The sequence below is a fragment of the Corapipo altera genome, unplaced genomic scaffold (assembly GCF_003945725.1).
Source record: "Corapipo altera isolate COAL_440 unplaced genomic scaffold, ASM394572v1 326, whole genome shotgun sequence".
Lineage (NCBI taxonomy): Eukaryota > Metazoa > Chordata > Aves > Passeriformes > Pipridae > Corapipo > Corapipo altera.
The window spans coordinates 2,918,162-2,942,865 of NW_020884945.1; the positions used below are offsets into that span (position 1 = coordinate 2,918,162).

The 24,704-nt window shown below is 46.1% G+C and overlaps 1 protein-coding gene across 3 annotated transcripts in view; it reads right to left on the bottom strand.

Moving 5' to 3' along the window:
- LOC113956092 (vascular endothelial growth factor receptor kdr-like) overlaps positions 1 to 24,704 on the bottom strand; it is a 133,989-nt gene that overhangs the window by 94,749 nt on the left and 14,536 nt on the right. For all 3 annotated transcript variants that reach the window (XM_027662282.1, XM_027662280.1, XM_027662279.1), the window contains exon 2: positions 2,363 to 2,459. In XM_027662282.1, the coding sequence (XP_027518083.1) occupies positions 2,363 to 2,459 (97 nt within the window). The remainder of the gene's footprint in view (positions 1 to 2,362; positions 2,460 to 24,704) is intronic.

The window sequence follows — 24,704 nt, forward strand, 5'->3', positions numbered from 1 at the left end:
CACTGGGAAAAGTGTGCATATCCTCTCTGGTGAACAGCCTCACCCTCGTTTTTGGATGCAGTGGTGACTTGGCCAACCCCACCTCATCCGCCAGAGCAGCTTCCTGTCCTTCCGAGCACGGGGTTAGTTTTTGATGTCCCTGCCCAGCTCTGTCCCCACCTCACCGACGTCATTAGTGGTGTAAAGATTCCACTGTCCAGAACTGGGACTCCTGGCCCAGAATATGGAACAATGCCACTTGACATGGAGACACAAAGCTTCCAGCATGTCATCAGCTCCCTGCCTCTCTCCATCCCCCAGTCTGGTGTCCCTCAGGGCTGGGAATCTGCAACTGTGGCTGTGCAGAGCACAACTGGGATTTCACACGCCTGGACTTCCTTACCTCTGCCCACTTTTTCCTCTGCATATTTTATCCCGGGGGAAGATGAAGACTTTGTCTATCGCTTTGGGATTTTCACACATCTGGCAGAGGGGAGTCGCAGCAGTAGCTTTGGCCAGGCTACCAAAAATCAGAAAATCTTGGCCAAGAACCTCAAATGTATGGAGTTTAAGGGAGAAGGGATGTTCACACAAACCTGCTTGGTCTGCTGCCTTGTGCCATGCCCCACACGGCCCCAGTGCCCCTGGAATACAAAGGATTCCCGAGCTCCCTCTGGGCCAGTTCAGAGCAAATCTGTGAGTGTGCAGATGCTGGTGTGGCAGAGGAGTCAGGATGATACAGGGAATCTTGCACTCAAAGTGCAGAAAACCCACTTCAGTTTCTGTTCCCAGTTCTTGCATGAGCTGAGCCAAGGAGCTGGAGCGCTCTGGGCCCCAGTGCCACGTGAGCTTGGCCCTGTGCTCACACAGCTTGCTGTTTCTCACACCTGCCATGTGGATTTATTGCTTTGCATCCATAAAGCAACGAGGGACTGAAGTGCTAATAACTTCTTCAACTATTTATTCATCTGGTGATATTAGAAAAGTAGGATGCCCCTCCAAATTAAAAAGGCAGTGGATGGGGAACTGCTGAAAAGTCTTGATTTAGTTGGCCTGGAGCTCTACACTGACCTCATGCCCACACAGTGTGTTTTATGAAGTACAGCATCTAGATTTTAAAGGACTGTTCAAACTTTATTGCCATCGTGGTTTTTGCTTGCCAAGCTAAAATTACCACTGTAAGGTTGTTTTGACCTTGTAAGCCACGTGGCTAGCTGGAGGTATTTGGAAAAAAACTGCCTTACACTCCAGAAGACATCCCAAATTTACACAGTCTCAGTCAATTTACCTTTCACTGTAACAAAGAATTAAATAGTCTGGGACAAAAATCACAGGGGACAAATGTGTCAGTATAACATACAGCTCAGACTCACCTTCCCACTGCTTTTTCTTCATGGAACCTTCCATGTAATGGCTATAGTCAAGGGGACCTTGCAAGAAGGTGTAAAAATGTGTGTGAGAGACAGAGAGAAACTGTGATAGTTTGTGTTACCTTAAGGCTTCTCTCCTACAACACTCTCAGAAGAAAAATTAATAAACAACCTCTGGCAGTGGTTTAGCGTAAAAATCACACTCAGAACAAGTAACACCTACGTCCATCTCAGCCTTTTGTGTGACTGAGCAGCTGATGGATGTTCTGGTACAGCAGAGAAGGCTGTGGGTGCCAGTCAGCTGTGACCAAACACTATATTCCCCTTTCCAGAGGATCCTCTCCCTCTAAACATATGTCATTACCAAAATTGTGCTGGTTGTGCCAGGACTGAAAAGTTGCCATGATTTACAATATGAGCAGTTTGGTTTTTCACAAGTCCTGGTTATCTTTGATTTAAAGAACGTGATCTGTTTAAACAGGTCAGGTCTTTGAATGGACATGTACTGACTGCTGCTTATTTAACTGTCATATTATGGGCTAGATGGTATTTGAGGGTAGGAAGTTTAAGCTCATATGTATATATATATATATGTGTGTGTGTGTGTATGCAAAGAGATAATGGCATGCCCTGGTGCTCTTGTTTGTCATTCCCTTATAGACAGGGAGCAAAAGAACAATTTTGGCAGCAGAGGAGCTGAATCTGCCCCTATTTGCAGAGAGAATTTTCCAGTCATGTCCTTAAGCACGACACATCCCTCTCCCATAAGCTCCCCTGTGTGCTGACTCAGGATTTTGCTGGGCCCCTTTTCAGCACAAAAAATCTGGGCAGGCTGAATGCTGACCTGACACTTTCCCCCTGCTCTGTTACAGCCCATCCAGTTCCCTCCACGCAAAAATGCATGTGAGGGCAAACAACCCTGGTTCCGTCTGCTCTGTCCTGCCCAGAAGCTGTTCTGGTCCAAGGTAATGAACACGACGACAGAAATCCAGCAGTGCTGGGACAATCCTTACCTGCATTTTATTTTTAGGGTGTCTCCTGGTGAGAGGACAATGTGGTCCTTTGCAATGCTCAGCACTGGTTTCTGGAAAAGCTCTTCCTCGGCAAGACCTGACCCAAATAAAGAAGCAACCATCATTAGACGAGGCTATTCACGGGCTCAGACCAGGCACAATGCACTCGAGGCAAGCTTTTTGTTTTGTAAATAGTTCCTAATTTGGGGGCCCACACAGTGCTTGCATTTACACTGGTGCAGTTCAGTGAGAGTGGAGTTGGGAGACGCCCTCAGTTTGTTTCCAGTGTCCTTTACTCATCTCCTTTCTGACACCAAGCAGCTGTGTTTCTGCTGACAGTCTTTTTTTTTCTTGTGTTTAGGGGCAGCTTTATTACTAAATTATTGCAGATTTAGGAGAAATCCTTAGTTGAAAGGATTTTACACACCTATAAAAGTGGAAGGAGGTCTTTGGGAAATAATTTGATGTTTGAGCTCATACGTTACATTTCAATCAATGGGAGAAGAGAAAACAATAATTCTGGGGAGCAGCTCTTTGATTCACCACTGTGGAATTGAAAGCCTGGTGATTCCCAAATCACCGTTCCCAAATACTGGATCTGAACTGAGCCAAGGGCTGCTGGCTTTGTGGGCCTCGTGGCTGCTCCAAGGGGAACCTGCAGTGGTGTTTGGGACACCACTGGTGTGGCAAGGTTTGTCAGGTCGCAGATGACAGTGGTTGTTAATGACAGTAGGGATAAAGGTCTCTCTCATCATCTCCTGGCCCAAGAAATGTCTCCTGGCTGTGCAAGTGTCCTCAGAGAGTATCTGAGTATACCTCTATGATGATATAATTTTCAGAAATTGAAACTGAAAAGAACCAGAAGTGAGGTTGGTCAGGCTGGTTTCCTTGTCCAAATTCAAAGTAACATAATCAAGAAGAGGAAAAAAACAGGCTTAGATAAGGATCTCCATTTCCAAAGCTCTGACATTAAAGCTGTATGTTTTCTTTCCCCTCCTGCTCTTCAAATCTCTATCTTCTCCTTTGCCTTGAACCTGATAAGCCAGAAATCCTTCTGTGGGCTCACAGCACAAGCATTATTCGCAGCAGGGAAGGGAGATAACATATCTCGCAAAGAGAGAAACACTAGGCTTTAACTTTTCAACTGGATGAAACAGTGATTTTCCTGCCTCCCACCTCTCAGCTCTCATCTCTTTTTTGCTGGATTTCAGTAAATTGCTCATGGCCTGGCATCAGTGAATCACTCCCCCTTTGGAGTATCTGGCTTCTTCCATGAGCCCTTCGAGTTCTCCCAGTAATTCTGGGGAGGCCAGATAATCTCACAGCACCACAGAGTCCTTCCAGAGGGGATCCTGCCCAGGCAGAATATTGCTGGACTCCCTTCAGAGGCACTGACCCTTCCTCTAGACTGTGGCTGAGACTTTGAACTAGTCCTGGCCACCGGAGAGAGAGATCCATCCCACTGCCCCCTGCTTTGCATAACTGATAACATTGTAGCTCTATCTCCAAAGTCCTCTGCAGAATAAGAAGTTGGAGTTTGACCAACACAAACTCCTTCCAGTGTATCTGTGGGACATTATTATCATGGCCCTACTACAAACTGCCATTCCATGTAATGCTGGGGAAGCAAAACAACTGGTGGGATCCAGCCCTGCAATTCCCATTTCTTGTACGAAGTACTGTTATTCCCAAACACATTCAGGATGGAATGTGCAGGGAGCAGCACCATATTTAGCTGAGCATCAACAGGAAAAGTCCCAAACTTTGCAGGAGGAGACACTGCCAGGCACTTTGAGTGCCTTCTGGTTTCTAGACACAACCAGTTCCCCCTGAGCACGGGCTGAGCTTTGGCGCAAGTTACTGGTATTTCACACTCTCTTAAGACCATGTGCTGAGCTTTGCAAAAATGATCCAAAAAATGGCCAACACCTTCAAATATGTTTGTCAGGTGTCATTTAATTTGCCATCTGAGCGTGGTTTGGGTCCCGTGCAGCTCTCCCATGACACTGCTCCTCCCGGGATCTGCTCTGGGTTGCTGATGATGTGACTTCAGCCAGGTGCTGCTTCGACTTAGAAAGTCCTGGGTTTGAAACAAGCCTTTATTTCTTTTCTCTTAAGCCTTCAGTTGTTCTTAGGGTGTAGAGGGGCTCAGCTGGTGTCTCAAGCTGGCCTTTTGAACAGCCCTGAGTTGTACCTCTCGTGAGTGTGACACTGTTGGAAGGGTCTGGAGTCAAAGCCAGAGAACTGGCTTGAGACCTGAGCTGCTGTTCTGACCCCATAGCAATGGAGCCCAGGGGCTTTTATGATACTTGACACTGGTTTTGCTAAAAGAAAGTATTTTCCAATTATTCTGGTTTTACTTCTGAGCTACTTCTTTCCCAAAGTTTATTTTGGCTTTGGGAGCTGAAGAAAAGAATAAGCAAAGTGTAATTTTAGAGCTTTTCTACCCCATGGAGGACAGGAGGAGAAATTCCTGTGCCACACACACATCTGGTCGCTGCCTCCAGGTGACAGAGGGTTCATATAAACATGGAGTGTGCCCTTTCTGCCACACCAGAGCCAGAGCTGAGGGCACTGGGAAAGAAAGGTTTGAGGCCAAAACTGAAAGAGCAGTAAGGGAAAAGGTCAGGTTGTGCTACAGCAGGACACTAAATGCCAAACTGGTAGAAGAAGGCCTCACAATATTCTTAACCTCTCCTGGTCCCTTTTGACTTCAGCTTTTAGAGGCAAAGCTGGGGACAGCCCCAGGGTGTGTTGGATGAGAAGAAAGGGATCTTCTCCACTTGTATATTTTTTGTGCATACTTGAGGGGACTCATGTCCTTAAGAAGGTTTTGGGATGCTGCAAACAGCTTCCTGCAGAGAAAACCAGGCTGTGCCCAGCAGTGCATCCCCTCCTTTTCCACAGTCCTGCTCCCTAACCTTTGTTTAGCTCTGGATTCCCGTTCCCACCCATCAGTGGTGCCAGGGCAGCCTGGGCTGCAGGTTGATGCTGTTCTTCTTGTACCAAGACTGAGTCTTCTGGGGCGTTGTGTGCAGGTCTCCTGCTTGGTGGGAAGTAAGTAGGATTGATTGCAGGGGCTGTGAAACAGGCAGGAGTGATCTGGTTTGGGAAGGGCAAAGTTAACCCCCTGCTGACGCCCCCCAGGAGAGCATCATTTCAATACTCTGCAGTCCTTTGCCTTCCTTTTAGAGTGAATATTCACTGTTTTCGTGTGTTCCATTTTGGGTTTATGGCTTGAATCAAATGTCTCACACCTCAAAAGAAGTCTTTTGCAGCTACTCTGCACTTTATATAAAAGCTCCCAGACTTGACAGATATCTCTCTGTTGTCCACCTATAACCTGCCCAGGGTGGAGTGGGGGACCCCCACTGCTGGGCCAAGTCCTGCTGAAGCTGATGAGCTCTGATTGCACACTCCAGCTAAAATGCTGAGGCCTAAAATAACATTCTCCTTGTCCCTAATTAAATAATTTTGGTCCTGCTCTAGGGCTTCAAGGGTCACAGAGTAAAAAACAAGTCCTCAGCCGTGTCATTACCTTGGCAAAGCTCTGCAGAGGAACGAGCAGCCTGGCAAACAGCCACGAGGGAAGGCCTCAGTGCCACGGCTGTCCCTGCCATTCCCTGTGGAGATAACACTGCTGCCTGGTGCAGCATCCTTCCCTAACTCTGGCATAGTTTGGGATAAGGTTCTGCAGTGATGATGCTGTAGGTTTAGGAGACCTTGTTGCCTCCTGCAGAGCTACAAACAGGTCTTAGCACAACATCCCCTCTGTAAACCAAGGGAGAAGGACAGGCTCCTCCTGGGAAGGGACGTGTTGCATCTCCTGTCAGGTTCCTGCCCTCACTTAGATGTTGCCAACACGAGTTGGCTGCAGCAAGACAAGAACACAGCATCACCAGGCTAAAGATGCCCCCAGGAAGAGCCCCCAGAGCCTCATTGCACTATTTCTACCCTGAGAGCTTAATCTTACCTTCAGTTTAGACTTTAACATTCTGCTCTTGCCAGTGAAAACCACAAACACAGCACAACCACACAGATCCTGTGTGGTGGGAAAGGTTGACTGATACATTATCCAGGGAAGAAAAATATATTGAAAACTGTTTTCTCTGAGATAATCTGATTTTGCAGCACAGCCAGCATTAAAGACAGGAGGATCCCCAGGCAGAGGGTAATGGGTGACCCCCCTCACCTCCCTGTCAGGTGGTTTCTGACTCCATCTCACTTGGCAGAGGGAGATCCCTCCCACATAAGGCCTGATGGTTCATGCTTAGGCCCATCAGTGAGCATGGAGAAAAACTATTTTTAATCTCTGTTTCTTATTGTAACAGTCTTCCTTCAGGCATCCTCTGGGCACTGCAGCTATCCCTGAGAAAGCCCTCCCAGATGGTTGTGAGATGGGCCATGTCTGGTGTCGAACACAGTGACAGCTCACACCACTGTGATGTCTGATCAGGGGATCCACGGATCCCTCTTGGGCACAGGGGAGGGGGAGGCTGGAGGAACAGTATCAGATAGCACCTAAACCCTGCATCAGATGGCAAGGAAATAATTGCTGGGCAAACTGGGCACTGCTGTGCTGACACCTAAATGAGACAGGTTAGAGCAAGGCCCTTGTTCCACAAGGACTTGGGCACACAAATAGGCTTTTGCACATGGTTGGACTCCAGGGACTATTCATGTGTGCAAAGTCACTCGTGCGCAGATCTGGGCCCCAGGACACGTCAGGGCCCATTAGAAAGGACTGGAAGTCAGAGTTTTAGAGCTGATTTGAGCCGGAGAGAGGGAGAGGCACATACACAACATTTAAAAACTGATTTGTCATTGCTGGCATGAGCTGGGGATACTCCTGTGAGCTGTGCTTGCCTGAAAGCCTTCTGAGTCAGAGCCTGGATGGGGAGCACACTCTGTGCTCTGAGAACACTGGGATCACTGCAGGCTGCATGGAGAGCACACACGGCCCTGGTCACCAGGAACGAGGTGACCAGCAATAATAGGGATGGTACAGAGCAAAACCTGCAGAAGTCAGTCCCTCCAAATGACTTTGTCTCTGCAGCAGTAAATGACACCAAGTAAATGACAATGTGCTTCCCTCTGAGATGCCAGAGCACCTCATCACAAGCTCACAGTGTGAGCACAGCTCAGAATGAGCAGGTACCAGTTTTAAAGGGTATTTTCATGCTTCTATCCCCAAGGAAATCTATTTTTGCTGGAATTAGAGAGCTCAAGGATTCATTGAAAAGCTGTGTGTGTTTAAACCAGTGGCCTGTAATCATTTTAGGATTTATTTACCCCCTATGAAAAGAGAAGACACGACAGCACTGCCATCATTATTGGATCACAAGCCTTGCAATATTTGGTGTGTTTATTAAGTCTTCAGCTCCTGGAGTCAGCTTTCACTTGTTACGGTCAAGTAATTCTTTCTTATTTTAAAGTCTTAAAAAGGTATTAGCAAATAACTAAAGAGATCCACATCTGCCCCTTTTCTGTTGTGAGTTTGGACACAGGACTTTTGATTCTCCTGGACTCATCATTGGCATTAATCAAGTGTTTTGTGCTCTCTATTCAAAGTGCAAAACCTTCTAAATGAAATGTTTTTGCACTGACTTCTCCAGCAGAGGAGAAGGGATGCTCTTGTGATGAAGGTCTTGGCTGTAAGTCAGGAACAGATCTCTCAATATTCTTTTCTGCCAGCCAGTGAGTTCTGTGTCAAGCCACCTGATAGGCACCAAGTCAGTACAGAGGCCAAAGGCCCCTGTGAAGGGCTACAGACGGGGAGTGTGTGTATCAGAAAGAGCTGTTTGAGGGTAACTTACCCTCTAGACCTAATTGAATGCCTCTCTCCTATTTCACTTCCCTCCTGATTTGCTCAGGGTTTTGATCAGGTTATTCGCTCTCTCAATTCTTCATGTGAATATTGAGGATAATAATTTAACTTGTCTGTAAAGATTTAAACCCTTCGTCTTCTTGTGTGTATTCTCTCTGTGCTGAACTGCTTTTCCTAGAGGAGGAGGTGAGAAAGGGTTCAGACTCTGCCTCAGCCACAGCCTCACCTGAGGCAGAAGCACCACTTTAACCAGTGTTCCGTGTGCTGGGAGCTGAGAGCCAAGCTGCCCATGCCCAAACTTCACATCTCAGTTATATGACACTGCAAGGTAATTGCAAAATCAGGAAGAATCACCCCAAAGCAGTGGGCCAACTAAAAGGCAACAGCTCCACCTTTGCTGAGGAATCCAAACCATGGAGATGTGACAGGGCTCACAACTGGAGGGTGAAACACCAGACAGCAGATGGTTAATGCGCCCAAGGAGCAGCCTGGAGTGGAATGGGAAAAAAGAATCTTCCTGGAAAGCCTGTCTCTGGAAAGTGCATGGGAAATGAGCTGCAGGTCCACCAGGAAAGTACAGCTCATGCCCTGTGTGCAGCTTGTTTCTCCCTGACATCGCCCAGGACCAGGGTCTCACCATGCCTTGGATGTTTGAGCAACCCACCCTCGTTCCTGGGAAACCCACCCATGGGACTGGGGAATGCTGCTGTGGGAAAAGCCAAGAGCAAACAGCCCACATGCAGTGGGACCCAGGGGCCCTTGAACACTCATCACGATCTTTTGCCAAAATTGTCTCCCTTGCTACACCGCTGCTATTCAAGCAGAATTATTTTTAAGGAAAATAGTTCATCAACTTTAAAAGATTTTTTGTTTTCCTTGTTTGTTTTTGGGAAATGGTTACTAGAAGCCTATCTTCCTGTGGTTTTCCACCCGGAAATAACCAGGAATCCCCCAGAGTGGTCCTGCAACAGAACTGCTGTGGGTGGGCAGAGCTAACAACCTGCAGGCCAGAGCCAGAGCTTCTCTTCGTACAGAAGCTGAAGAACTTCATCCAAAATTAAATTAGCAACCAGAAACTCATCAGGAGAGATGGCTAAGATTGCTTCAGGATATTCAAATGCAAGTGTTAGCCCAAGAGTATCTCTGGCAAAGCAACAGGCTTCATGTTTTCATTGATTTTCCAAGCCAGAGAAGGCAGTGTTTCCTCATGAGGGTATTTCCTCATGACTCATGAGAAAGGGGAGCACTTCCCACCCATTCTTCCCTGCCTGCTGCAAATGGAAGTTGTGTGTAGTTCAGCCAGAGGCAGTAGTTTGGGTGTAAATGGTCCTGGTGACAACCATGAAAAATTAAATCATTAGTCTGGAGCGGGGGAGCCATCAACAACAGCACAGTAAAAACAACTACTAAGTAGAGCAAGTGTTTAAAGATAAGATAAGATATTGGCCCAGCTTTTGGGATTTTTTCCTACAAGGCTTGTCCTCAGTCATGGATGCATCAGCACTTCTTGCTGAAGTGGCACAGGGTCACTCTGGTTTCCTCCTGTAATCAGCAAACCCTTCAGCAAGGCCACCTATTGCTGTGTGTGCTGACACGAGGACCCCGTGTCGAGCCACAGCAACTGTCCTCTGGTTTTCTGTAATCAAAACATAACCTTTGGTGTTCAGCTACACCTGCTCCAAGGCAACTCCTGGAGCCATAATGCCATGTCCTTTCTGGGCTGTCCATACAGGGGTCACTGTATCAGTTGCAGATTTATGGAAAGAGGTCACAGAAAGCAACTCCAGGACAAAATTGTTTGGTCTTGGGCAGCAGCAGCTCATTAATCAGAGCCATTGTTTTCCCTCTGACACTGTAGAGTCCTGCAGAATGACAGAGATACCCCCACCCTGTGCTGGTGGTGAGTTATGTAGTGAGGGTGACAGTCCTTGCTTTGTAACTGAATGATAAGCTGAGAACCTGGATCTGCAGCCATAAAATAAACATGAAATCTGAGAAAGGAGGTGGCAACATCTGCAATCATCTGCCATGCACTCAAGCACAATTTGAAGTATTTAGGAAATGTGGTAATCTCATGTCAATGGAAAAAAGACCGAGAATGTTGTTATTTCTTGATCCGAATTATGGCAATTCCTCTGGGAAAGAGAAGATCTGGCACATCTCCATGACTAGGAAATAAGCAAACCCAGTGGGAACGAGATGCACAAAAAAGGAGACCATGCTATGTGCTAAAGATTTTAGGGGAAAAATAATCAAAGAATGTGAGGTATGAAGCTGTCTTTGCCTCTGCCCCCAACATGGTCTCCTGAGAAAAGCTTTAGGGCTGCAGATGCAAGTGTTTCCAATGATTCCCAGACAGGATTACTTCATCAGCGCTCCAGACATAGCTGTCGTTCTTCCTCACTCGACCATCCTGAGGGGAGGGCACATTCTTCAGGCAAGGCTGAGAGTCAGGAGGAAGAAAGGCCCACATGGAGCTCTGGGATGACCCACCACGGGAGCAACCCTGGCAGGAACCTGACACAGCTCTCTGCTGGTGCCCTCTGCACCAGGGTTCACCCTGCGCTCGCACTGCCCACGCAGCACATCCTACCTGCCCCTCACCTCCTCCCAGGGCACTCTGGGGGGATTCACTGCACCCCATGTGCACATCTAACACAGCATTCATCTGGAAGTGAATCTGGCCAAGACTTCTCCCCTTTCTCCAGAGCACTGGGTAGGAAAATGGGAAGGTAGAAGGCTTCCTCATGAGGGGCAGTGGAGGGGCAGCTCCGATCTCTGTTCTGTGACCAGTGACAGACTTGAGGATTGGCTGGAGCTGTGCCAAGGCTGCCAGAGCTCCGGGAGTGTTTGGACAAAGCTCTGAGGGACAGGGTGAGATTGTTGGGGTGTCTGTGCAGGGCCAGGAGCTGGACTGGGTGATCCCTGTGAGTCTCTTCACACTCAGGATATTCCATAATCTAGCTCTGTCTCGTCTGGTCCTTTCCAGGCTTCCCTGTGTCCCTGTGTCAACTCAGAAGTGTCAGCACAGGTGAGCTCCTGGGAGTGTGTGATGGATAGAGCTGGATGTTTTTATTGCTTGTCAGCCTAGCAGTTCCTCACAGCTACAAACAGCAAACCTGCATCAAGTTATGTTCCCAGCTTGTCAAAACCCTGCACGCAGTTGCCTTTAATCTAATCAGAATCACCCTCTGCAGTTAATAGTTATGTAGAAAGTTGTGGATGCTCAGTTTAAAATGTTCCTTCGAACACTTTAAAACACTTTTAACTAAATTACTGATTATTTTGAGTAGTATCATCAGATTTGCTCGTTTATCAAAGGTGACATATAAGGCTGAAAAGTTAACAGCAGTAATTCTTGGACTTCATGTGTGTCACAGCACAGCACTAAACACTTGTGTTCATCAATGGATTAAATTTGGCACCTCTCTAAATTTCTTTCAAACTTATTTGTTTTGTACAGCTGCAAATAATGAAAGTAATTGTTGTGCTGACTCTGTTCCAAGAGCTATTCCCCAACCTGCTGATGTGCACAGAAAGGATTAGGCACTTTTGAAATCCATCTTGATATGAGCCAGGACCTCTCATGAAAACAACAAGTAGTAAATCTCTCTGGATGCAGGAGTGATTTCCCTCTTGTTCCTGCTCAGTATAACTATTTATACTGGACTTTTAACCTGGAATAAAGGGGCTGCCTATACTTTGGTGATCCACCCTTTGGGCAGGGTGGATGTTTTGATAAAGAGAAGACCTTTTAAAGTTAGAGCAGTAGTAGAGAAGTTTCCAATAGGTTTGCTCATTTAGTAGAGAAGTTTCCAATAGGTTTGCTCATTTATACAGTTTTATACCTTTCTCATAATTTGTTTTAAGTGACAAGAAATCAGATAGAAAAATCTCACAATAATCTTCTTTTCTGTAAGGATATGATATGTTAATATTATTTTTTTTACTTTTACATTATTGCACTCTTCTTGGCAGACTGGAAGTATCTGTGGTGTTCCTGTAGCATGGTGGCACTTCCCAGAGAGGGAACAGGGTGCACCAAGAGTTCTAAAGCTGCATGTTTTCCAGCAGGAGACAGGGAGAATTGAGGTGGGGTTTATTTTTCTGTAGGCAAGAAATTGCCTTAATTCAGTGTTTTGGAGGCAACACAATAACCCAGACAGGTAGCAGTTCCTCACTCAGCCCAGCTGCCAGCAGAGGTCAGACTTTAAGCTGGCACTATCAAATATAAATGAGGGATTTCCCTTAGGTTTCCATACAAGTTGCTGTCCGTGGTGAAATGAAATTTTTGCCAGAATTCAATAAAGTAATGCTGGTTTCACACATGTTGAAAAGCTGTCCTGGTACCTCAGAGAGTTCATCCAGTCCCTGTCATCTCTAAAGTGTGATCAGGAAACAACATTCAATATCAATTTAGGGCAGTCAGGCTTGTTTCTGAACAACAGCTTTGGAGCTGAAAAATAACCCTCATATAAATCAAAAGCAAACTGATGAAAATGAAAATTTCTCAAGTTCAAGAGGTTGGTAAATTAAGTTTCACTGGGCTGAAACTTAATTTGTGTGGAAACTTTAATTTCCACACAAATTAAAGTTCCAAATACCATCCCACTTGCCATATAGACTTAGATTTACATAGCTCGTGAGGGGTGATGGCTTTGAACTTCACCTGGCCTGGCTATTTCAGTTCTCAGCCAGAACATTCATTATCAGAGCAATTTTACATGTAACAAAAGGTAATATCAGCAAGTGACACAGTATTTAAAAATACCAAGTGAACTAAATTATTGTACTATATGTCAGCTTGGAAAACTGTAAGATGGATACCCTAGAGAGGCATTAAAATGGCCGGAGAAGGAGAGAAAGAGAAGTTACAAAATCCCTGACACTCTGTTTCAGCAAAATGTGTGTTTCTTTGAAAGCATTCTGTGGCCTCTGCCAGCACTCAGCCTCTGCCTGGATGTATCAGGAGAGAGAAGGATGTTCCCTCATGTCTCTCCTCCTCCATCTCAGACTAAACCAGTCATTACAAAATCTCTCTTCTCGTTCTGTCATCCACTTGTGCATGAGCCTGTTGGGAAGTCCCTGTAAACTCCCCGTACCACATCCCTAAGCCCTGTACAGCAGAGAATGACCTTGAAAAGGTGATCTGAAAAAAGTGTTTTAAACCCAGCTGATGGGAATTATTAGGATAGGATGTGTGGATCCCTCTGGGTCCTGTCTGTCCTCCCAGAAATCTCTGTACATGGAAATGATTTGTTAGTAGTGATTTGAGCTGGTAGAGCTGGGTAAGGATTAAGAGGGAGACTAACACAGCCCTTCAGTTGGTTTGGTTTGGTGAAAACCATCCAGATGAGACTGACACCCTCCCAAACCCATCAACATGTGCCTCCTGTGTGTTATTCAGTAGGAAACCTGTTCAGTGGCTCCCAAGCCAAAGAATAAGGACACTTGTCCCTACTCCACTGAAGACAAAAATGTTTTGGTGCCATAGGGCTGTTTGTTGAAAAACAGCAGAAAGCATGAGTTTATTCTTTCAGAACACCACTTTCTGTATGTTCTTTGGTGTTCAGTCAATGATGCAGCCCATACCTAAAGGAGGGAAAGTTAAAATACTGAATCTCAGGTTCGTAACTTGACTCACATATCTCAGGTGTCAAGGATGCTTAGAGAGGGAATTCTGCTTCAATATGAGCATCCTGCCAGTTTTCCATCTCTTAAGCAAAAGGTCAGGAGGGTTTAAACCCACATCCCTTTTGCTGCTAATCTGGTTATTTGCCACATTGTTTATCCTGAAGACCAAGAGCCCTTTGGATAGATTTGATACAATTTTCATGCACAGCACAGTGTATAATGCTGTAATAATAAAATTGTTAAAAATTACATGGCGGTGCTCAATAAGAGAGATTGGAATCATGGGAGATCTGATACCAAGGACAGCTATTTATCTGCTTTTTCTGTTGAAACTGGTAAGAGTCTGGGGAGAGGAAAGAAAATCTTCCCAAGGTTGAGTTACATCAGCCAGTGCAATTCATCTCCCAGAGGAAATGATGATGCCAGGCCTATCTTTAGGAATATTTAAAATTAGATGAGATAAAGTGCTGGGAGATGTCCTTCAGAAAAGGTTTGCTGATGACCTACATGGAACAAGCCCTGAGACCTTCAACTGCCACATTTGGGCAGTGCTGGGGCCCTGCTGATCTGCTGAGTGACCAACCAGGGCCTGACTTGGGGTACAGGCTTCTCTCCTTTTCAAACTTCTTTGGTGCTACCCCAGACTCAGAGTGGGCATTCTCAACTTTGGACTCAAAAGCATCCTCCATCCAGACCTGAAACAGGACTGGGGCTGCTTCCTGAGAAATGCAAGAGCTGAGAGAGGAATTTGGATGAGGTTCTACTGAATGATGAGAGGGTGGCTTGCAAAACAACCTCTGATGACACTCCACAGATAAATCTTACTGTAGCCATCAAGCAGGATGACTGCCCAGGGACCACCAAATCCTTATGGAGTAGCTGCTCAGAGAGACCACGTCTTTCCTCAGGCCACTTACTCAAGGTTTCCTCCTTGCTGGTGTGAATCCTGCAGTCAACCCTTCTCCCTGGGGGTGCCAGGGTGTCCTATAGGCAGCACCCTACAAACTCTGGTGGAAACTGGGCAATACCTATTCTCAGGCCTTTTGCACAGTGGTGAATTCCTCCTCTCCATCTCATTCCTCATCCCCAGCCCTCTTTTCTAAGAAAAATATGAGCTTGCATGGAAACACTTCTTTGTAAAGAACATCTGTGTCCTCCTGTGTGGTGAATCACTGACCTGCAGAAGGAGCAGGCCAAGGGAAGGCCACGAGAGGGATGGAGCTGAAATCAGAATGGAGAAGGTGGATGACCAGGGTGAAGCGGAACAAAAACCTACCCCTGTTAGAATTGTTTTATCCTTTTTCCTTGAGCTATAAATCCAGAAGCAAATGAGCCAGAGCCTCCTGAGGTCGACTCAATGGATGAACCACACTGAACAGAGACGGATTCGATCGAATACAAGGGATTGTGTGGGTCACAAACATGTAAATGCTCAGTGTCAGTAAAATCTGCTTGGTAGGTAATTACTTTGTTTTTTCAGTTTCTCAACTTCACCCATTAAGAAGAAATGGGCTGGAGCTGACTTTGGACTTGACGCTGGAATCTGTTTTCGATCAGCTCTGTGCTCCGCTTCTGTCGGCATCGTGTGCCTGTCTCAGGAGGCTTTCCTTTTTTTTTTAGGTCTGTTTTGAAGGATAGCAGGTTGCTGTTTTGGGAGACAAGATAAAAGCTGTTTGCTGAGATGGGGAGAGGGAACCTAACAATCTCCTTAAAACCAATCCCAGTTTCAGTTACGTTTCCACAGCCCCAGGCGATGTTATCCTGGGACTGCAACCTCCCTGGGTACTTTGGCCTAACGAGGTCTGGGAGCTGGTTTCCTCACTGGTTTGCATTAAGCTGGAAAGTACCAATCGGACCCCGGGAATTGGCTGCAAATCGCTTGTGAAATCCTTCTTAATGACAAACTCCACCAGGCCATGGAACAGGGCTTCAGTCACTTCCTTCCAGCCTCCACCACACTGTTCCCCTAACATGACCCCAGCTTCTCCCCTGGTTGGGAGGCTTCTCCACAGCTGTGACATAATGTTTTTGATGGCAGGGTTTGGAGGAATTCTGCTTGTGGCAAAGCAGGAATCTGCTTCGAATTAGCACTGCACATATTTATCAAGTCTGCATAGCATGGCTGCCTGTTGACAAAAATCCCCTCTCCTGTCCCCACAAATTCCCAGCTCAGCTCAGTGACCTGCCAAGGGTCGGGGGAAGAGCAGTTGCTGGTGTCTGGGAGCAGCCCAGAGAAGGGGCAGCAGGTGGGTGATAACCCAGGTGTGATGCCCAGAGCCAGACTGGCTTTTGACTGCCAGATCCTGACTTTTGGGTTGACTGAAGACTTCCAGGACTCCAGTCCTAGTGCTGGCTGTGTTCCCCTTGCTGCTGCAGCCCCTTAACTGGAGTGATCCCCTCTCCAACATGTTGGTTAGATCACAGCAGATCAGTTCATCATCTGGAAAAGCTATGGCACGGGGAAGAGGATTGCACAGTGACCCGGAAACAGCAGCTTTGCTTTGTGGGATCCTGCTTTTAAAGGTGCTTCACCACAGTTGCTTCCAAGAAAAGCAAACATTGCCAAGTACCCGGGAGCAGCCCCAGTTCCCATTAAAGCCACCTACGCTGCTCAGCTAAAGCTGGGCAGGAAATTCTTCTCTCTTCGTGTCTAAATATTTAAGATCTATTTATTTATTTTAATTCCTCTTGTGCATAGGGATAAAACACAAATCCTTCAAAGGTTTTGCTTATTATGAAAAGCAGCAACAGAAAAAGACTCATCTAAAAATAGCCAGTTATTTAGGGCAGCCCCCAGTAGTGGGAGACAGATCCTGAGGCTTGATTCCACCAAGGAACGTGGAGTCTCCAGCATCCTACACATGTATCCCAATGACAAGGTCATGGCATCGTTGGGTTGTGACCGGAAACACTGTCCTGGCTGGAGAACCTTTCCTGGAAAACTGCATCTCACTCAGCCACTTTCTACATTGAATTTTGCCACAGTGTAATTTTCTAATGAAAAACTGTTTTTTTATAAAACCCCAAAGTGTTTCTTTTTTTTTTTTTTTTAATATCAATTTCAGAGGAGAAACAACCACCCTATAGTTTTCTTTTCCTAAAAATGTCACATCTTCGGCCCAAAAGTTTATTGCAGTTCGTATAGACAGACAAAATGTGCAGCTGTCCTTTGAACAATAAAAGTAATTGGTGTGCTGGATAGTTAACAAAATCAACAAATATGGGCTCTAAAAGTAGTTAAATGAGGAAAGCAGCTCCTGGTTTTGGAGCTCTCTCCTGACTGTCTCTTGCAGAGCATCCGAAGCCCTGGGAAGGAATACAGAACTGTATGAAAATGACTAAGAAAAAAGAGAATCATGAAAGTTAAGTGAGCACTGAATGAAAGCAAAATTAAAACTTGATGTCACCAAGAAAGAAAAATGTCACCACTTAGATTCAGGAGGAGAAAAGCACCAAGGTGGGAGATGAAAGAATAATGCAAATCTAGGCAATTAATAAGATTCCTTCCATCTCGAATCCACACATACAGCCTTGATTTATGCACTAAGATTTCAGAGAACTAATCCCAGTAATGAAATCCAGATCTGAGACACTGCAGAATAAACAAACAGCTTACCAAGGTAGAGCCAGCATTTGCTGGGGTCCTTACTTCTTTCAGAGTTCTGTTTCCTCTTGTCTTGATCAGTCAGTAAAACTCTTGGGACTGCATATGAATTATGGTCTGGCAGATGTGGACTGTGGTACTGAGGGATTTCTCCACATGCTGAAGGAAACCTGCAGGTTCCCAGTGCCCCTTGAGAACATGGGGTATTTGTGCACAATGTGTATCAGGGCAGGAGGGGGAAGCAACACCCACTACAGAGAAACAGAATCACTGGAAAAGCAAGTGAAAGTGGGGTTTATTTTTTCCTGGATGTGCCATAAGGTTACACAGATGCCTGGATCTGCACGGTCAAGCCAAGATGAGACCAGTCAGTGCTGCAGCCAACAACATGCAATACTTCAAGGCAAAGAAACACGCTTGGCTTCCAGCTGGAAAGGGAGCCTGAGCTTTTTGTTGCACTCCTAAGCTATTGAAATGTTTGTATCAATTTAAAACAGACTCTTGGGGAGAGTACAAAAACAGACATGAATTTTCAGGCTGAGACCTCAGATGCCAAATTGTAAACCCTTGGCTGAAAGGTCTTAGGGTAGAAACAACTGCACAGGCATTAACTGCATAGCAGTGGTTCCTGCAGGAGCCATAAGAATAAAGAGAGCATTTAGGAAAATTGTGAGGCATTTCATTTGGGCTTTAGTGCAAGGTCAGAGGATGCAAGCAGCTTTGGGAGGAAAAAAAGGCTGTTTGGGAGTAAAAAGAACTGCAAGTGAAGCCCCAGTCCTGCACTGCAAACCTTGTTCACAGGAGCTGTTGTGTTGATGGGAACATCTGTCCAGTGGGAACAGTCCTCAGAGCCCAGACTGGCTCCACCTTGCAGGCCCATATAAAGAGATCATGTCACTGTGCAATGGCACAGTGAAATTAAGGGACAGTTTCCCCGTGAGGAAACAGAAACTCTCCCGTGCTCACACAACCACTGGGAGGAAGGACAGCAGATCACTTTTAGTGTTCTTAATTTGTCTGAGCTATTTTAAAACTACAGGTCCCTAACCCCCAAGTATTAGATCTGTTTAGCTTTAAAAAAAGATGTTCCTAAAAGGGTTCTTCTTGTTTATTTTTCAGTTTTGTTTGTTTGGCTTTTGGCCATGAAAATGTAGTTCATTGAAGAGGTTTGATGTGATTGTACCAGGATATCAAAGAAGCCTGAATTAGTGATGTGCTGTGGGGCTCAGAAAACATGACCCAATTCCTACAATAACAGCACTCTCCTGATGTGTGAGGGCTGTTACTGCCCCACAGCCACATGGCAAAGGTGCCAATCCCGGGGCCTAATTCCAATGGTTTTTCCGCTGGAAAACACACACAGCAGTGATGGGCACTGGGCAGCCTGGCACAACTCTGAGGTATCAGGGCTAAGCACGACCTGTTTACCATTTGAAAATGAGTAATTCTGTGTATGATTCATTGAGCCTTGTTGTTCCTTGGAGCAGCCAAACAGGAATTTTAGACATTTTATTGCCACAGTCAACAGGGGAACTTTCTCTTTTCCATGGTTTTCAGAAAAATGGGGGAGGTTGGTGAGGAGACGCCGAGAAAGAAGGAAAATTTGTCATTTTTCCTTTGAACTCTCCAGTTCTGAACTTGATTACAGTCTTCCATGTGTCCTGTAGGGACTTTGACCCTCTTGACACAATCTCTTAGCCAGTGAGGTGCAGTGGGGACTGGGTGCAGCCATGACTTCGATCTCCTTTCCTGGGTGTCCTATTCACCAGTGGAACAAGATCCTTCACAGCAGATCCAAACTGGTCTTGTGCTGGAAGCAGCAGTTCAGCCTTTCTGGCATTCCCACTTTGCATGAAGTTTACAAGTGGGATTTTACAATTTTATCATGCGCCTCCCTGTGCTGACATGAGACCCCATTGTAGTTTAAAGGCAAAATAAGTCTGCAGGTGTGTTGTTACATGGTAGGAGGATTACAGAGCTGTAATCCATATCTCCATCAATAAAACAGAAGGCAATAAAAGGTCTTCTGTAGGAACCTGCTATTTGCAAACTTCTGCAATATGTGAATTAATCTGTTCCACTGATAATTCCTTAAATGAATGTTTATTAGTGAAGACCTGAATCCTGAGGATTTGGAGAAGAGCAACATGCAAATCTTCTTTGCCCTTCCCATTAAGCCCTGCTATGACTGTGAGGTTTAGGAGCTGCAGGCCTTGCTGACCCTCCAGGACAGCCACAGGAAGAGGGAGGAAAGGAAATTGCTTTGTATTCACATACAAATATAAAACCAGCTTGATGTTCTTGTCTACCTCGTCAAGTAAGTCACGTTCCTTCCCCCTCCTGCCTTCACCCAGCACTGCAAAATCAGTTCACTTTGATGACTCCTTAGTGCAAAGCCCAACAGAAGAATTAATCCAGGTACAAATTTGAATATTTTTTGATTTGAAATGTGAACAGGATAAAATCTGCAGCTTCAGCTCTTCTGTTTTCTTAAAAACTGCTCCCCCCAATCCTGGGCAGGTTTCAGCAAAAGATAGAAAGATGCTTTGAGTTACAAAAGACCTAGGCTGCCTAATTCTTGTTCCAAAGCAGGGTGAGGCTCCTCCTGAAGCTCACAGCGAGGGTATCCTGCCCTGGTCACCCTCTCTGGTCCCATTCCAGGCCAGGATGGACAGCCAGGGTCCTACAGTGTGCAGTGAGATGCTGTCTGGCTTTGAGAGAAGGCAGCAAAGATCCAGAGTCATCCCAAGACAAACCTGTGTCCCCATAAGTTCTGTCTGTCTCCCTCAGATCTGGGAGGAACATGTAAGGTGCTGACAAGCCCTGAGATTTTGGGCTGCTCTAAGGAGTTAAATATATATTGCTGTGCCATGAGCTGCTTTCCCAAAGCAGAGCCCAGCTGGCAGCACCTCCCATGGGAAGGGCAGAGCTTTGGGCAGTGCTCTGGGAGGGGTGGATTTGCACCCTTGGCCTGTTCAGGGGTTCTTTGTGCACCCAGCCTGTCCTTCTGCTCAGAACTTTCATCTCTCCAGGTTTTAAAGAAACCAGGGTTGGCCCCACCCTGCTGTACAACTGCAGTGCTATTTACCACTCCGAGAGGAAATCCCATGTCACAACCCCCAGGAGCACAAGGAATAATGTCCGGAATTCCTTTATCTGTGACTAGGACTGGCTCAGGCTCTTTCCCGTCTCCTAAGTGTACACAAAGATATTCTTTTCTTTTGTCAAGGCAATGGGCCCAGATTTTAGTGATGGTTTATTAAAAAAGAAAAGACTTTGGCAAGACTCGAGAATAAACGTTCTCTGACTTCAGACCCTTTTGTTCTTCAAGGTGAAAAGTGACTACAAAGAAGAAGGAAAACTGAATCACTGCTCCTTGCCCTCCACCGTAAATTTGACCTTCACTGTTTTTAAAGTGCCTTGAATTGGTGTCCTGGGCCAATCAGGGAAGTAGAGTGATAAGCCTCTCTCCATGGCTGCTCTGTGTGATGATTTGCTTTAAAGTGATCAAAATGACTCTGTGAGCATTGCAGTTTTCTGAACCCTCAGCTCCAAGGCTTCTGTGCATGTCTTCATTGCCCATCTAAAGGTTGTACTTATCCATTTGCAGAGCAATGCAGTAAAAGGCACTACTGGACACCAGGAATCCTGAGGGCAGTGCTCCCCTCGGATGAGAGGATGGGAAGGAGTGAGATGTGCATGTACTGAAGTGCCCCCCTGCACATGGATCTAGAGCTCTGGCCATTCCCTGCTCCCACCAGACCTTGTGTCCTGCTCACACTATGAAGCAGAACATCAGGGGTGCACGTGGCTCCCTGAGACATCGTCCCAGGGTAACAGGATGAGCTGGGAGCCCTCAGGGATACCCCCTGCCATCCCGAGCAGCTCTAGGTGCCTCTGCTATGGGGGTGCTGCCCTTTGCCTTCTCCCAGGCCCACAGAACAATGCAGGGTGCAACCTGGACCACCAGCTCCAGGAGAGAGGGGAGGGAAATCTATGGCAGGAAACGGCTGGGAGCAAGGAAGTTGCAACACAAATTCTGGCACCAGCATTCTGGGAGAGGCAGGGGGGCAGGCAGGAGAAGGACTCTTTCCAGGAAAAGAACATTTGTATCAGATACTTCCAAAAATAAAATATCATCATGTCAGAGAAATGTTCTAAATATTGGCAGCGCTGCCCTGGTTTGGCCCGCCACTCTTTTCAGCACTCTTGCAAATCCTTTTCAAAAATGTGTTTATGATCCATCAATCTTGAATCCCCTCACACAAAAAGAAGGGCACATGCCAATGGGGGACCCCAGAGCAGCCCTTAGTGATTCATGGCACCCTCTTCTCACTGGCTGGTGATATTAGGAAGCTGACAACCTTGTTGCAGTACAAATAACTCCCCAGCTGGAGTTTACTGACTCTTTTATTTATATTCCTACAGCGCACAGACAATGCCAGATGTGCTGTCCCTGATTCATGTATATTGTGTTTGATGTCTCTCATCAGAACCAACCTTGGGCTAAATCCAGCAGCTAAACTGTTTTTTTTTTTTCCAGAGATAAATATTTGGGCAAGTCTGTGATTGGCAAGAACCTGTCCCTCCCTTTGCATCCATTTAAAGTTGAAATAAAGGTGGCAGCTCAGAGCATGAGCACGTCACAGACGTTGTCTGCACAGGAGGAGCATGCTGCGCTCTCACTGCCGAGTAAACAGATCTCCAAAGGAGGGAGAGTTTGGCTAGAGAGGACTTTCCAGGGGCTGCAGCAGGAGAATTTACACAACGCTGCGTCCATGTGCTGGATCACAGCACTGAATTAGCACCTGCTCTTATCTGTGCACTGTCAGGCTCCCTCCTGTCTCCAGGGCATGACAGACAGTTGGTGGCAGATGCTGTCATGGGCTCTGACTACAGGGGGAATAAATTACACTGCTGGTCCTGCCTTTTGTCAAGTGTGGATGTGTGGAATATGCTAGCTTTGGAGGCCTGGGAGTTGCAAGTCTTGATTTTCCTTTGCCCTCTGTTCTGGTTCACCAAGTGCAGGTCGCAGGAAGGTTCCGTGCTCGGACAGAATCTGGAGAGGCTGGATATGTGAGCTTTTCCTGGCTGGATATGTGGGCTTCTCCTTGCTTGCTGATAAGCTCACTTATTTCTCTGCTTACTGAGTGACCTACACTACATGAATAAAGGTGTCCTGACAATGGCCTCTCTTTCCTACTTTGGGATCTTCCACAATTCCCACAGCTCTGGCTTGCCTGTCCTGCCCACATCGGAGGGACTGCCTTGACAAGAAGCCTTTCCAGAGCAGGAAGGAAGGTCTGGCTGTGCAAGGCTCAAGTGAAGGGACTGAAGGAGAAATTCGGGGTAGCTCTTGTCTTCCTCAAATGAGTGGTTTCACCGTGGCACAGCCCTCGCGCCAGTTAACCCAGAACTACCCTGCTCACAACGAAAGCACGTGATGTTCTGAACTCCTGAGGGAAAGCCTGACTGTGAGAACTCAATTCATGCAAATCAAGTGAATTAGTCCCTTCCATTTCCTTGCATTATCACTTTGCAGTCAGTGACAGTGATTTAAGGCCACCTTCCTCAGGATTTGGGCTTTTATTTCACAGCTTCATTTACTTGCTCTCAGTTTTGCAGTCTGTCTGCTGCAAGGAGGAGATGAACCCTTGTATTACAAAACATCCTGGCCAATATTCACTGTCACGGATAACAAATCTACCATGGATCAAATCTATGGTAGATCTATGGTAAATCTATGGTAGGATCACAAATCCTACCCCATGTCAAAAGGACTCATGGTGTCACCGGCATCGTCCCAGAAGAGGAAACCCCTTCCTATACCGACAGGATTTCTTTATTAGTTGCTGCAAAACTCTGTTTCAAAGAGATGAGACTGTTGTGCTACAGAAGGAGAAGGCAGTTCTTGGTGTCACCAGCCCAGGGGCTCTGACCACATGTGTGTCTGTTCTGACAAATGCTGATTTGGGGTGCAGGGATTATGGGGAGTTCACAGCCTGACAGTGCTGAGATCACTCCTAAAGGCAGGCAAACCCCGCAAGCTCAACACAAAGTACCCAAATTCGGGGGGGGGGGATGGTCAGGAATACCTCCCTATTTGTATCCTGCCTGATACCTCCTTTTGAACGAGGTCAGAAAAGATTGTTATTCCCATCAGAGTGTCGCTGTGTTGAAATGTGGAATTTTTCAGGAATTTTTCATTAATGTTGGCTCTGGCAGATAAAATACTGGCCATGCCAAAGATAACATGCTTGGGAATATGTTGGTCTGGAGCACGAAGATACCGTCCCTCAGCACTGCAGTTCATGCAGTAAATGGATTGCCCCAGCTGACAAATAGAAAAATAGCATGAAAACCGATAACGCCCAGGAATTTTGTTTTACCTATGTATTTCCATCCTAATTAAAATGCCAGCATAGCATATTCCAGTGAACACTCATTTTTGTTGTTCGGTTTTAAGTGAGAGAAGCTGCTTGGTAAGAGATTAGGCAATTGTAATTCTAGCTTAGCCTGGATGGAAAGATCCACTTTCTAGCATTTCAATAATTTCAATAATTTGGTCTTTTTTTGATGGTTTAACTACCTGTGAAAAGAGAAATAATAATCAGTCATATATAACTGAAGCAGAGGCCGAAGGGAGTTCAGGAGCCTTTCTGGGTTGGCTTCACAAAAGTACTTTGCTACAGGGTAGGTAAGGAATTCATAATGAATGCCATGGATAAACCCAGCTAACCCTAATCCTGACCCTACACAGTGCCCAGGCACAACACTGACCCCATCTGGGCTCCTCTTGTCCTGTTGGCTGCTGTCCTACCAAGATGTCTTTGTACCCTCTGGACACAGAAATGTGTGCTTAAAGTAAATACTTAAAGATCTGCTGCTTGGGAAAAACAAAACACTTTCCAAGGAGGAACAATGTCTCTTTTTATCCTTCTTCCCACCCTTCCTCAAGACAAAGTACTAACAAATACTAACATAAGCATAAGAACTTTGGTAGCGAGGTTTGAGAAGATCTGTGAAATGGGTTGCTTTGTGTGTATCGTTCAAATGTGTTTTGTTTTCTGCTTGGCTATGCTCACCCTCTGAGGGCCTTTGGGGGTGCAGATCCAATACAGTGTGCCCAAAAATGAGAATATTTTGGGGGGATAGTGACACTTAAACCTGAGCTGTAGGTTTGGGCAGGTGCAGCTGTCATAGCAAAACATCCTGGCTGAGGAAGGAGAAAGCCAAAAGGGCAATAATAATAATAATCATCCGTCTGCATTTCTAAG